Below are 15,907 nucleotides of genomic sequence, written 5' to 3' on the forward strand. Positions count from 1 at the left end.
CCCCAGCATCTTCATCACTGTAGGCTGGCATTGGCAGTTCTTATTGTCCAGCTGGAAAACAAGTGCAATGGTATCAATGACCGTCTAGTTCATTCCTCGGTAACTCCACTTGCTACTTGTGGAGCTGCAATTACAGCAGTGGAGGAAAGTGGGAAAGCTCTTGAGCACCGAAGACAGAGCTCACAAAAAAAATAACATGAACAACTGCCTTGTTGCCAGTGCACTTATTTGTGGAAAAAGAGTGGTATGTGGGAAGGTGAAGGTTTTTCAGCTGTGTGGCTAATGCTTACAACCAAGCACTAGAAAAATCCTTAAGTGGCAAAAAAACCCAGCAGCCTAAGGCATAGGTAAGAGCAAAGTTGGCTAGAACCAAAGTATTCTCATACCTCTCCTCACTCAAAATGACCTATTTAATATTAATACAAAAGCAAGATAGGAAGTACAATCCTTACTATTGACTCTTTCTGCCTGCAACTTGTCTGGGTACAATGTTCAAGGAAGAAAGAAGCATACCATTTTCATCTCAGGTGTTAGGCAAACAGCAAGGGGCAATATACAGTAAGGCACGACTTTCAGATCACACCAGCTGCCCAGGGAAGGCAGCACCAGCACTGAGGCATTTTCCTCTAACTCTGTCATTGCTGTTCCAAGTCCTTCAGGAATTCCTCCACTTGTGAAACATCTGAGGCAATCTGGGCTACTACAACTATGGAGCTCATACCTGCTACTTCTGCACAGGCACTTTGTCAGATTAGTCCCCAGATGCGAACACTGCAAGTGTTCATCATCTATGAACATCACAATATATGCATACTAATATTCTCAGGATGTTGTTGACGCTATCACTACATCAGCCACCTTTCAACCCCACTTGTCGTCTCTGTTTCTTTTACTTTGCTGCTTCCTTCCCCAAAACTACTTCTCTTACAGACTGCCTCTAATTCCCTTTCCATTACCTTCTTGCTCCTCACGAATGATCTGATTTCCCTAACACTCACCTTGGTCTTGCTCTGCCTAGTCATTCTGCAGCTAATTTTCAATCCCTACAGGCTGCAGAGATACTCTGCTCTTGGCTACTGGCTGAATGAGACATTTCTGTCCCTTCCCAGAAATAAGGAAGGAAACATTCAGCAGTTCTTGGCACCTGGAACTGGACAGGCAAACGCATGATGGAAGTGCTGCAATGCTTTTTAACCTTTGTTGACTCTGTGGATCCTCCTGTATCTCTGGGAACTTATTCTGCTAAGATTTGTCATTCTAGCTGAGCTCGGCTACGCTCTCTCCTTGCAGGGAGTTGATGATGGCAGGCCTCTGATACGGCACTGACTTCCTCCTTGATGACTTAAGGAATAACTCTGCAGAATGTTACATGGAATTAATTTGGGACTAACAACATGGAAGTTTAATAGAAAACGAAGTGGGAAGAATACTCTGAGCTTTCAGGTCTAACTCATAACAAACAATGCAATTGCCACTATGATTTCCAATATGGAAGCACGGGAAGCAGGAATAGGATTCAGTCTGCTATGAAAGAGCTCTAGGCGTTTGGCAAGTCCAGAAGATTGTTAAGAAGGATGACAAATATGATATTAAGGTGAAATTATCTTGCCTCTCTTTTTTGTATTAACAAATTGTGTTCAGGAACTATGCACAGCACTGTACATATGAAGCATGAGGCTTCCTGCTTCTAAGCATCCTCTTGATCATTTATAGGTCCCAAAAGGACAGCAGTAAAGCCAGGTACACTCCAGCTCACCTTTCTCATACACCTAATTCCTGATCTAGAGGCTGTCCCTCAGCAGCAAGGGAAAAATGTGGCTTCTGTGCTCATTCTGGTTACCATTCAACAAGTTGTTTAAGTCACAGGCTCCAACTCTGCTAAAAAAGGATCAGTCATGGAACTGGATCTTTAGCAATGACAAACTGCATACCTAAAGTATGTGCCACAAAATGGTTAACAGCAGGTATTACTCCTGACATTGATAGGTTTCTATAAAATAGGGGACAATTAACAGCACTTGGATGGATTCCAAAATAGCTAAATGATACTGTTGACACCAGTCCAGCTCTATAAAGTGGGTGCCCTTTAAAATTCCTTCAGTCTTCTTCATCCTCTGCCTCCAGAAGTTACTTTAGGTTTCTTGTCATTAAAGTTATGGTCTTTGGCCTGCAGCATGCAGTTAAACAAAACAAAACAAAAAAACAACAACCCCCCCCCCAAACTGAGACACACATATTGCCAAAAATTGCTCCCTCGCTAAATATCAGCTAAAATATAAACTCAGTTTCCTTTGAGAAACTAATAGGGCTTTTTGTTCATGACAGCACTTAAAACCTGTTTTAAATAAGAGCAACATACTGAACTCACAATTCCAAAACCAGTATCTCTAGCATTAGTGAAGGAGCACGCACAGGAAAAGAACCCATCATTTAGTCCTGAAGTCTGCTGAACAACTACTTTCTCTTCGGATTACCCATCTAGGTATTCTTACTTTGGAATCCACAGCGAGAGCAAGCTAGCCCTCAGAAAGGCTGAGAAAGTAAAATATCATTGCTTTTGAAATTAAAGGGAGATATTTTTTAATGCTAGATGTGTCATTCCCAGTATTACACAAACAACTGCTATAAAAACCACCACAGAACTTTGGCACACTCAGTAGTAATGCACCTATTTTAAGAATAACAGTACCAAGTCAGCTTATTCACAGCTGACTTAACTTTCAGATAGATATATGGGCAGATCTAGAAATTTCATTTCTGAACAGTCTTCCAGATAATTCTTGACATTTTAAAAACTTAATTATGATTTAGATTATTATCTAAAAACCACTTAGAATATACTAACAGAATCTGGGGGGGGGGGGGGGCAATCATGAAGCTAACTATGGATTTTATCTCATATCACTTTACCTTTCCTGATGCACAAGTATCTGTGACAAGACCTGGATTGTAGACCAGTTGTCCCACACAGTGAAACAGATGTTTTCATCCCACATTCAGAGCTTCCCAGTACCACTGAATCCCTCACAGAAGGTTATTTCTAGTTTCATTGTACCTTCAAACCCTGTTTGCTATAGGATTTCAGAACTAATGTTTTATTGCTTTACAGGAAAACAGCATTGAGGAATTATTTTTCTGACTGAATGGATTTTTATTTTTAGGAAATGACTCAACTGTTTTGGTACCTAATGACAAATATATAACGGAGACACATGTATAAATATGAGGGGGTGTGCAACTTGTTGTCTTTGAACTATTCCCGGATGCATGGAGTTAAAGACAGTGCAGTACTGTACATCACTTAGAATGTTAATTTTCCACTAAGGATTTCACCCCAACCTCTGTTTCAGCTGTCATGGTACTGCCCCGTGGAGGGGCTAACTGCACTATCATCATGATTTATTTTAACATGCATTTTCCTTTATGTTCTGTGAAAGGCTAAGGCTCTCAAATATACCTTCCAGAACATTCATGATGTTGGAGAAAGATGAAATCCTGCAACACTTACCACCAAACACATCTCCGTTCTGATAGTTTTTCCCCTTCTGAGTTTCCTCTTCGTTTTGAACAGTAGAAACATGCTTGGCGGAGGCACAGCCCATAGCTTCATTCAGACAGCTCCAGCTGGACCAAACTACAAATCATGTCTAGAGACGCACGCTCATTGTGTTAAAAATAATCCTCTTTCCCGTGTGGTTGTCAAGTCACTTCTACCTAAAGACAGCAAAAGAGAGAGAAAAGTATTTAACCACATATATTGACAAAAGGTAACCTCTAAATGTAGAGCTTCAAGAAATAAAAAAAATGGGGTTTGTGAAGAGGAGTACAAGAGCACAGACTGTCTCCATCATCTTAGGTGTTTAAAACCATATTCAGTAAACAGCTGATATAGCTAGAGTATGATATGATATAGGTAGAGTATGATATAGGTACACACAGATGTTTCCCACCCACCTGGCTATTCCCACAGAACATGGGGTTTTTTGGAAAGAAGACAAGAAACTGGCAATATCTGCTCCTCCTGTTCCTTTTACCAATCTACCTGTCAAGCCAGATTTCTTACAAAGTGTTTAAATGATTAAGAGCTGCTAATTGCAAGTGTTCAGACAAAATAATCCCCCTGAATCAATTCAAGATCTTATGTTAATAGATGTGAAAGAGGATAGCCAGCTTTACTATCTTTTTACTATGTGTTCGTTATTCTACTGGATCCATTAAACCTCCACTGCTCAAAAAGGCAACTATACCCATCTTAAGATACAATAACACTGCTAAACAATCCAGATGTCATGTAAAACAAAGGGGGGAAGGAAAAGCTAATTTATATCTGCAATATTTTATGTAAAAAAAAAAAATTTAAAAACATTAACTGTTTAATGACTAAATGGTTCCACACTCAAACAAAACCAACTTCAAAGCTGGGTGAATGACCAGGCTTGCCTTTCCACCAGCCAAATCTTTTGGAAGGGGAGAAGAGCTAGAGGAAAATGAAAACCACCCCTTTTTACTGAGTTGTTTAGCTCAGCTATAGCATAAGATCATATACACAATTTCTTAACTCGTTACTTCTGGGTATTTACTTTAAAAGGATGTTGTTCATTTTACTCCATGCCGACCACAAGAATTTTATCTACAACAGTAGACGGGTGCTCCTACCTAGGATATAGCAGTATCCATCCTACCAGAAAGGTGTAACCCCAAAGAAAATCTTCTGAGTTTTATTTGCCTGCACGCTCAGCACGAACAGCACACCTGCCCGTGCTGAGGCAGCACCATGACACATCAGGACGTGGTTATGGGGCCTCCACAGCCACCCTTGGAGGGATTTCCCTGCCCATCCCCAAAGTCACAGAAACGAGGATGTGGCCAGCGAGGCCAAGAGGGATTCTGCTTCTGCTATTGCAGCCGCAGTTTCCCTGAAGAACAACTTTTACCATGCAGGAGGAAGGACTCTGGATGCAGAACCACCTCTCACGTCTACTCACAGACCAGCTTCCACCTTCCATCTTGCTCTGCACAGAAAAGTGCTTTTCTCCACTTAACGAGGGCATTCCACTCAAAGCGTACAACATATACATGCTCAGTCCCTGTTCTAAGCAGCTAACTCTCCCAGTCACACCTGTACGTGCATTTTTCTTTATCTCAGTATATTCCCCAACATGTTTTCTCCTTTTTCCCTTCCCCCCATATAGGCACACTTGAGTGTAATCTTCTAATTACCCAATCCTCTTCTCCCTTAGCCACAGCTAGCTACTCACACAAAACCCCATGATTTTAAACCAAGCATTCATCCTCTTAGTGGAAGGGAGCGAGCAGATCCCCCTTGAGCTATTATTTTAACTCTATGTGGTTACATACTTTTTTTTTTTTTTTTTAAAAAGAAAACCTAGGTTTTGCAGAAGTCAGTATTATACTAGGGAAGCTTTCTGCTTCCTCAAGCAATTGCCAAGGCTATTCTTCAAACCATTTTAATACATCTGCTTGTCAGATGTATAGACAAAGCTATAAGCCCTGCTAAGACACAAATAGCTCTCAAGATCCCTCTGTGCACATCCAAGCAATCAGCATCCAGAGCAGGCCATCCTAATTATGCTTGCCATGTGTCATAAATACCGATACACTCATTTTATGTAAACTATGTAAGTTGTTCTTTTGCAATGCAGTGAGGGTCACAGCTGACAATTACAATTTATCCTCACATGTGTCCAAAGAGCATGACAGCCTGCATTAAGGTAACAGGTCTTCATCTCACTGTTGGGGTGGGAAATGAGGCTCCATAAGGATTTCAAGCATCAGCCACACTGTGCTTGCTCAGGAGGTAGGTCAAGACACACAGAGGTGTGCGAGATGGAGGAGAAAGAGCAGACTGGGAACGGGAACTGCTAACTGGACTGGAAATTAAATGTGGAGTAATTTTCTTAGAGGATGCAAATTTGCTTAAAGACAATAGCTTTAATAGACCAACAGAAACAAATGAGGGGGTAAAAATGATCAAGTTTTTTGCCACAGAGTCCCTGTTTCAGATTTCAGATAAAAGCAGGAGCCTCAAGATAAGCAGAGCCTGAAAACAGTAACTTTGATTTCTTATTTAAAATATAACCAGTTACTTTATCCCAGGGAAAAAGATGTGGCTGGCTATGGGGCAAAGAGCAAGGGGAGACTCGATGTAACCCCAGAAAAGACAAGGAGGTATGTAGGTGGGACTGCTAACACACTGTACATGGGGGAAAATCACCGCACACTGCAAACCCAGCATCTCTGTCACAGAACAGCCAAACTGCACTCACAGAAGTACCTGTTGAAGGAATTACGCTGTTGCCATTTTCAACTACTTTTCCTCTTTCTTTTTCTGTCTCTCAGCAGGGACCATTTACAAAAGGGAAACAGCTGCTTAGTAATAAAAACCAAATGTATTTCATAACATAGCAGTGAGCTGGTTTTGGGGAGGGGATTTTTTGTGAAGCCTTATACACAGCCAACATGCAGCAAAACAAATTGCAAAATACTTAATCGTTGATTAGTACCCAGGAGGTTGATGGTCCCGTCACCCAGGGCTGGCGAGCTGTAGAAGCAATCAGGAGCAAAGACACAAAATATGAATGCAGAAGGATAAAGCTCTTTGGAGGAGCGAAGGAAAAAACATCCACAGTCAAATCTCTTCTTGCAGTATCTTGGTAGCACACGCCAACCTTACTAAAAATATGGTCACGTTCAAAGGCATGCTGCGATTAAAGGAAACAAAGGGGAATACAAGAACTGGAAGTTTCATCTTTTACATTAAAGGACAGTAATCACAGCAGTGTCTGAAAAAACTACACAACTAACACTTGGATTATGAAGGCAATTTCTCCTTGTGCCAATAAATTGGGCTGAGAAAGCTACTCCAAAATGACCTCCAAGGTAAGTCCAACACACATTTCCAGGCACGTTTCTTGGACTACAGACACATAGTACAGCAAGACAGATGACACTGAGACACCAATAACTAACACAAGCCAGAATTAGCAGAGGATTTAAAACCAAACAAAAAAAAAAGAGAGAGTGAGAGAAAAGCAGCATTAATTTTATAAGAGATGAAATCTGAGATACACAACACCACGACGCTCCCCAGCCTTACACTGTCCCCAGCCTCAGGGAAACCTCTCTTGCCCGCATATCGAAGCCCGCTGTGACGAGATTCAGGTATCACTCAGAAATGAGGTGCTGGTCCTCTTTCAGCTGGATGCCTGCAGAGGGTTTTAACGATGTGAAAGGCAGTACTTCGAATAGCAGCAGAATCCGTTCTGCCTCCTCCCCCACTTTTCCACAAATATAATTTTCCCTTTTGTCTTCTTGAGCATTTTGGGGGCATACAGATTTTTAGAAGCCAAAACCAAAAAGAATAAGAAAACCTCAAACCATTTGCAGTTCATGTTCACCACCCACCATCATTAATTATCAAGATTTGAGAGGCAATTTACAAGCTCCAATCTGCAAAATGCTAGTGAGAAAAATCTCTCAGGCAGATCAAAAGTGTCTACACCACCCCAAATTAAGTGTGGCAGGTTTAAGATTAACATCTTATGTGTGGGTCAAGAGAAGACTACAGACACTCTCAGATGCTGTACTTCGTACCTCAAGTTTCTTCTGAGCTAAAAAAACGGGATCTCAATTCTTAGACTAGAGATTGCTATTGGAAACCTTAAGCAAATTTTTTTTTTTTTTAAGCTTGTCTATATTGTGCTTTTTCTTTTACCAGCTCTTTCAACACTTCATTAATCCACTTATCCCCTCACCTCTTACTTCTGACAGTCATGTCCAAGGCTGCATCCTTGACAAAACACATTTTGCTTCCACAGCTGAAAACCAAACACTTAATAGCAAATGGAGGATCTCCACTGTTTTACAACAAATTTATGTTAATTATTCTGTTACCACAGGTGTATTTGTTTTCATCTTTATTGCACTGAGATAACCAATCTTTCACCTTCTTCAGGCTGCAGATACATCTAAAAGTTTCCTTCCGTGCTGACCATGCAGGAAATCAGGTTAAAATTTCACAAAGCTCAAGAAATCACAGCAATGAGCTTCATGCAACATGAAAAAAAACGCTAAGCTACAAAGAAAAACCACACTGCCTTCTCCTATAATACAACCTAGTCCAGGGAGAACACAAGGATTTAACTTAGTGCTATTAATTGTATTTATTTCCTGTAAGAAATAGGCCTGTTTGATTTCCATTTGAATTTTTTTTTCCCCCAAAAAGAAGAAAGCAGCAATGTCTTCTGAATTTGCCTTCCACAAGGGTTGTTGGAAGTCAGCACCTGGGAGTCCCCACTATGGTACACCTCCTCCTCAGCTACCCTCCACCACCTCTGCCAGAAAAGATGGCTTTGGGGTTGTTGGGGTTTCTTTCCCCCAACTATCAGAAGGCATTTTTGAGTCAAAAAGTTGGAGCTTTTGCCTTTGAAGTGCACCAATGGCCTGGGGGGGGGGGGGGGGGGGTTAAAAAAAAAAAAATATCCTATAAACTCTGCTTCTCCTTCTTCAAATTATTCGAACCAGCATTGCTGGTGAATAGCATAGTTATATTGCAAATTAACCACTGACTTGCTAAATGAACAGGGCAAGGTTACAGCAGAATGAGAGTTGCAAACACTCTGGAGTAATACCTTGCAGTGGTAGAAGGGGAAAAAGAAAAGTCAAAGTGAGTGGTGATGCTCTGTTCCTTTGAACCCATAGGCAGAACAAGCTCCCCTCTGCCTGTTGATACTAATAGCCATGAAATTAAGCATTTTCTCCCCTCTATTAATTGTTTGCCTCCGTGATGCAAAATTTCTGTGTTTATTACCACATTTCAGCAACCTGTTGGAAACACACTGTGCCGGCCAGCTGAGTGAATGCAGGAGTAATCTCACAGAAAGGGAAAAGAATGAGTGCGGCACTGTAAAAATCAATAACACACAAGGAAACACAGAGAAAGCGCACCACAGTTTTACAGCTTTTTACTCAAGCTGCACTAAAAATACCATTGACAAACTAAATAAGCCCAGGATGGTGGAACTGCCATTTGCATGTATCCTCTCTCAGGAAGCCATGCTCAGCAGAAATTGTATTTGAAGCACTCACTTTTGAAAGAGCAAACAAGAATACTGCAATTTGACAGCTAAAGAGACCTGACAGAAAAACCACAGAAGCTCATCTACCTAGTTCTTCCCAGCAGGGAGGGCCTGGTTTGAATTAATGCTATTAATTCATATCATCAGGTTACTCATTCTATTACAGGACAGACTTTGCCCCGCTGAGGCTTATCTTACCCTTTTTATCAGCAAAATTAGCCTCTCATTTTCTTTTCTTTTGTTTGCAACCAGCATTTCTGCTGATCCAATAAATGTTTTTTGATGTATTAAAGCAACAAGTGATTTCCAGATAGAATAGCTCTCAAAAGCAACATGATACTTCTAGGGAGCATTTTCTCCTTACTCAGTCTCATAAGGAAGAATACCACCAGTGAGTCCCTGGGAAGACATTTCACACATTACACAGTAAAATACAAGTGAGGAAGGGAAGGGGAACTGCATCTCAATCTTCCTCTTCATTGCCACAGGGCAGAGTTAAAGTAACACCAATGTGAAAAGCCCAGCAACCCAGGAGCAAGATATGTCAGTCACAGGACCTACCATTTTTGCTGTTTCCAAAGAAGATTAATTAATTCTACTGTTTGGTTTTTTAAACCTCAAATACTTTAGAAGTAGCAATAGAAAGATTACCACCACCATTACAGAATGCAGTTTCAGCATCTAATTATTTTTTTTCCCTCTTTCTAGGAGAATTAATAGACAAAATATTGAAGACAGATGAGACTTTACAAGACTATGGGCTGGCAATGCTGTAGGGCTTTTCTTCCTTGCACACAGAGGAAAAACGCACTAGAGATGATATGTTTCTGGCAAGAAAGCAAAATTTTCATACAACATATTTCACCTGCACAGCCTCTTTCAAACCAGTAGCAGTCCCGCAGCTTCTCTTCACCGTAGTAGGTGGTGCTACTCAACCAGAATTTCCAAAGAATCAGGACATTTATCCTATGTACTTTCCCTTTGCAGAAAAAACAAGCACTTCTCATTAAAAATAAGATTACATGACAATAAGCTGATGACACTTTAAATATTTCCTGCTTCTATATAAGCAATTGCTATAGCTGTTACAAGGACATTACAGAATTGCAGTAGAGATTTCCACAACACGCACAAAAAGTTCAGATGTGTGTTTCCTATTAAACATGTTTCAGTGCCAGTTTCAGAGCTGGTGGGTCACTACAGTATATCAGTCCATTGCCCAGTACTTCTCTTTTGGGTCACAGACAGTGCTAGATGATTGAAGACCCAACAGACACCAGCATGAGGGACCTGATTAAAGGCAACAAGACCCTTTCCACTGACTTTAGGTGGCTTGAGGTCACTTCTAAAACTCAAATTTCATGAAAGAAGGATTGTCTTGTGATTTATTTACAAAGGAATTTTGGAAATGTAGTGCTGGTGATCACAGGCCAGCCAGGCATGCTGGTGTGATAGCAGATACTAGACAGGACTGCAGAAAAGCCAGGTTCAATTCTCCTTAGTACATAACTTTCCTGTATATCTAAGCATAATCTCCAGCACTTACCGTAATGGGTAGGGTGCCCATGTACCTCTAAAGCATAAAGAAAACCAACAATAAGCTCTCCTATTTAATTTCATTTCTGTCTTCATGGTTTAAGAGCAAGATAGGATTTACTAAGCAAGATACAGTAAAAGGCTCTGAGGTACAGGAACAGTGATTTATACAAAGTTTTGTACATGTCTAAGTATGGGTCTGAGCATCATCTCCCTTTTGAGAACTCCCTCCTGTTGTTTTGCCGTATTAAAAATAATTTAAAGATGCAATCATTACACCTAGCCAATCATCCCCATCTTTTAGAATTAGACTAAAATAAAATGATGTAGTAGCTGCAGCTGCGCCATCGACAAAACCATTTACTTTGGAGGAAAACCTTGAGAGGTAATTACCACACTGTGAAAAAAGCAGATTCGTCCTCCCAAATTCCTCCTGCCCCTTTCCCACCAGTGATGGGGAATGCACCTCCAGATGTAAACAGTGACTCTGGCCTAGAGCTGAACTCTTTTTAGGACAGTCCCTCTCCCAAAAAAAGCAGTGGCTCTCCTAAAAACGCGAAGCACGTACTTCTTCATTTCAACAGCAAAAGCATCAAGTATCTAATACCACACATCAGTGGTATTAGACTTGGAGACTTGGACTTTTTAGACTTGGAGGTCTAATCTTTATCCTTTGTTCTTCCACACTTTTATTTCCTTCCCAAACTACTTCTTAGTCTTTCTCATGTGCTACCACGATAGTGAAAATAATCACACAGAGGTGCGTCTGCTAGATGCCTCCAGCTGTGCGAGATACAACCTCTCCACTCTGTGTGGTGATGATGAGCATCTTTCAAAACCCAACAAGAGCACTTTTTGCTTCATCGTATCACAAATCTGGCACAGCTACACTCCCCAGGAAAGGGACTTGTAGACTTCCCGAGAGCTGGCGTGCACACAGGAGTCTCCGTCCCTGCTCTTCAGACCATCCGACCTCAGTGCCGTGCACCCAAGGTGGTGGTGGCAGTGCAAAATGATGCTGAAAGACCAGAGATTAATTCTTCCTCTCCAGCACCGGGGTGCAGCATCTCCTGTTACAGCAAAACTCCTTTGAGACCTAAGGGCTGCTGGATCTCTCTGCAGCAATACAGAGCCCACCATCTGCCCCCTGGGTCACTTCCGAGGCATTTTTCATTCAAAGAGCTGTGGCAGGAGCTACTTCGTGTGCCACTTAGGTTGAAATTAAAACAAAACAACTCAGCTATGCAGAAGCCAAGGGGGGTGAGATGCTGGGGACCTGCTGCTAATGTGTCAGCAAGGAAACATTTGCCATATGCACCTCTGCTGTTTCTGTGCAAGTAAAGCATGAAACAATTTAAAAGGGGTGTCCGGTTTTTTTTTTTTGGAGATGAGCTTGAGAAAAATGAAATCTTTCTTCACTAACCTGATAACACTTAAACAACACAGTGCAACCACAGACGGTGGCTCATCCAGGCCAGCGAGGAGTAATCCCAGCACAGGCACCCGTTCCCATGCACAGCTGTCTCCTCTACAGCTGAAACAACAGCTACAATCTAGCTAAAAATCATCAGTTAAAATTAATGATAAAAGCTAAAAAAGAGGCTCATTTCACTCTTAGCTTTTGTGAACAACTGTATAGGATTCAGCATTTCTTCTGGGGATTTTTTTCACAGAGTCAGGACATTGCCTAACCGTAGTCCTATGTAAATGGCACAAGTAGGACTGAAAGGGATGCACACTGCAACCCATTTTCCCAAAATTACACTACTGACTGCCCCCTCCTGCTTAGCAGGGCTACTCCTCAGGATCAAGGATGAAAAAACAGGATTTTTGGTGCTAAGGCCACAGTACCTGAATGTTTGCATTGGTATGGTTTGATCTGAGAGCCCTATGTGATATCGTACCCTATCGCTCAGGTTATCTCCTGGAAACCTGAGTTGGGAGGGCAGCTGAGAAAGCAGGCTGTGCTCAGGAGCAGGAGAGCTTCAGAAACCTCTGGCCAAGAACAGGCAGCTGAAAAAACATAGGCAAGAGAGGAGCTGGGCTACGGGGAGGAAAAGCAATGTGTCACCGCTCTTGTAAAACCTGTTGTGATCCATCCCCTTCTTTGACTGCATCTCCCCATCCAGCGCTCAGGCATGGACACTTCTGGACATCCCTGCTGGAGGCTCAGCATTTGCAAAAAACATTTCCTTACTCCATTCCATCAACACAGATTTAGGAGCTTACCCAAGCCACTGCTTTGGGTAAGGGCTTTTTCTTTTTTTTTTTTTTTCTTTAAATTAAAAAAAAAAAGTCTTAGAACATCATAAATTATATTTCCATACTCTCCATTAATGCTAATAGAGCAAGTAATGGAGAGTTTTCCTTTCAGTGGTGAGATGGTGAATGGATATACGCATAACCAAACCTGGATACTCAAAAAATAAGATCTAAACCATGTTCCGGCCTATGTTATAAATAAATGAGCAGTAGACTAGCCAAAAACAATTGAAATATTTTCATTTCATATTAACACAGCTATAACTCAAACACAACCAGCAAGCCCAGAGCTGGATCAGTAGCACAGGAGCATGGAATGCTGCAGAGCTCTCCTCCCACTGACAACACTGATGGGGTGCTCGACTTCCTTGCGTTACAACAAGGACCAGTCAAGGCAGCAACACACCTCATCAGGATTAAAAACGTCGAAACCAACTTCTGTCTTCTTGAAATTACCTACATCTTATTCAGGCTGTTAGAATCCTGCCTCTCTACTTTGGTCTAATGTTACATTCCCCCAAAAGCAACCATGTTAGATTTTCTGTGTATAGGCAGCTGGCTCCTACTTGGCATCTCTCGTGCTTTGTGCTCTTACGCTTTGACCCACAGTTTAGGGAACTATTTGAACTCAAAAAAACAGTGTTTAAAACCAGTTGTGTATAAAACAAATTAAATCTTTCAAATGAGAAATTTTGGGGGAAAATACATCAAGCACAACTTTCTATTTCATGGTGTAAACTTTTTCTGGATACCACTTGAATTTATTTAAACCAAACACCATGCAGAATAATCATTAAGAAGCAATTTTTGGTACAGAAAGAGGTTTAAGAACCACTCTGAGAACATTTATACCTCACCCATGAATCCCAGCTCAGCAAAACCCTTGCAGACCTGAAGCAAAGGACAGTTAGATCAAGAGCACAGTATCCTTTTGGAAAAGGTCTGTTATGGTTTGGGTGCTGTTACCCACCAGCTGCTCATTGCTGAGCATCAGCTGGATATCTTCATCTCTAGGCCTCACCTGCACTGATCCACCATCAGCGCATTTGTTACCTCCTTCAACACAAAGGTCAGCCAGCTGAACAAGAGCTGTGACTCATGGTCCATGTCTGCAGAGGTTACTGCTCCCAGCTGCCTGTGGTGTCCCCTCTTCAAGGGACGCTTGCTCCCAGCAGCATGAGCAGAACTTCTGCCACTCCACCCAGGACATCAAGGTCACGTCATCTGTGCCCTGACTCCTCTTTGCAAGTGGCTAAATTCAAAGCTATTTGCAGTTGATTCAATCAAGACTTAAGAGCGACTGATCCAGCTACTGTCCCAAAATGTACCCACACAGGATGGGTACCTTTGGATTCACCCAGTTCATCCAAAGCTGGTTTGAAGCCACTTTTGCAGATCAAGTGTTGCAACTCTCCAGGTCAGCAGATCTTTAGTGCAGCATCAGTGCATGCAAACACCACACCAGTGACTCTTGCACGCACAGCATGGACTCTGTGATTGCAAAAGGCATTAAATAATATTAAGCTGTCTTTGCAAAGCATGCATGTGCCTTCACGTCTCTTGAGGAACAGCAAAGATTATAAACTAATCAGTGCTGCTCACCATCAAAAACTGAAACTGGAACTGACTTGAGGACTGGGAACCATCCAAAAATATTTCGAGTACTGCTCCCGACTCCCTCCACGCAACACATGGAACATAACTCATCTAGGGAGGAGCAGGGGGGTCATGCATCAGTCTAGCTGTAGGACTGTGAAGTTTCCAAAGTCAGGGAGATGAATCACTGGCTTCAGGTCCTGCAGTTTTGAAAGGTGTATAACGGAGCACGAACAAGCTGGAGGAAATAATCCTGAAAGAAAATGGCAAATGTAGTGTTCTCCCACCCCCCTCACAGTCACCTGGCTACACAGTTGAGCTCTCACTGTGATTTTTCTGCCAAACCAATACATGAGGGGGGGGGGGGGACGGGGGACAGCTGAAAACATTACAGCCTCACAGGAGTCAAAGCAAGGAGAGAAACCCAAACAGAGCAGGGAAAAAGAAATACATTCTGCTCAACTGTAGGAGCAGAGAAGAAATGTGTAATAAATAATTGAAAAGGTTCCAAATACCACTGAATACAATCATTAGGAATTGAAACATAATAGCAATTTTTTTTAAGAATTGTGCTGCTAGAACAATACAAATGGCTACAGGATTATAACTCTTGTGGATAACCCGTGCCAAAATATGCCAGCACAGACATCCAAAAATGCTAAAGCTCTGCAGATGCTCACCCAGGAAGGGAAAACTGATGGGAAGAAAAGTTAATGCAACACTGCTCGATTTGCAAGAGTGGAACAAAATACTATAGGACCTCTGAAGAAAACAGAAATATGGACTACAAAAGATTGAGAAGACTTAGAAAAGCAAGAAGGACGCAAGTATATATGCTATTTGGCTGGCTTTGAGGAGGGGCTGAGCAGGCAATGGCTCTGAGGATGCGAATGCATCACCCAGGCTATCTCTCCACTGGTCCACACTGGGCCTCTCATTCATATCCAAGGGCAGAGGACACCATCCACAGTCATGTGGAAATTTCACTGACTGCACAGTTTTCATCAACTTGAGACCAGAATTACAATCCGGATTCAAAAGTATTTTCCAATTTCTTCTGCTATGCTCTGAACAGATCTCTTTTCTCATGGGGATGAATTGAGCTGACCCTCCAGGAGCTATTTTGAATCCTTTTCCTTCTGCCTGCAATGGACTTTCCTTACCAATACTTTATTATTCAAATGCTCAAATATTGTTCCTTTTCCAATTCAATGTCCACTGCACTGAGACCTTCAGAGCCTTAGTTGTTATATACTGTCACTAGTATAAGGGGCCAAGGAACAACACGTACCTCTCCATACTACCCACGTAGCCACAAAGAATTGCTAAAGCCATCTCAGCAGCCTTAAAATATTTTGACCTACTGCTGATATTTGTGCAGAAACTACATGAAAACAGTCACATTTCAACAGTGT

At 41.8% G+C, this 15,907-nt stretch overlaps 1 protein-coding gene across 2 annotated transcripts in view; it reads right to left on the reverse strand.

The window, feature by feature from the left end:
• The window catches only part of C8H1orf21 (chromosome 8 C1orf21 homolog), a 129,729-nt gene that overhangs the window by 74,619 nt on the left and 39,203 nt on the right, over positions 1-15,907 (reverse strand). For both annotated transcript variants that reach the window (XM_069789586.1, XM_069789587.1), the window contains exon 2: positions 3,509-3,714. In XM_069789586.1, the coding sequence (XP_069645687.1) occupies positions 3,509-3,602 (94 nt within the window). In that variant the 5' untranslated portion in view covers positions 3,603-3,714. The remainder of the gene's footprint in view (positions 1-3,508; positions 3,715-15,907) is intronic.

This window comes from Haliaeetus albicilla, chromosome 8 (genome assembly GCF_947461875.1).
Source record: "Haliaeetus albicilla chromosome 8, bHalAlb1.1, whole genome shotgun sequence".
Taxonomy (NCBI): Eukaryota; Metazoa; Chordata; class Aves; order Accipitriformes; family Accipitridae; genus Haliaeetus; species Haliaeetus albicilla.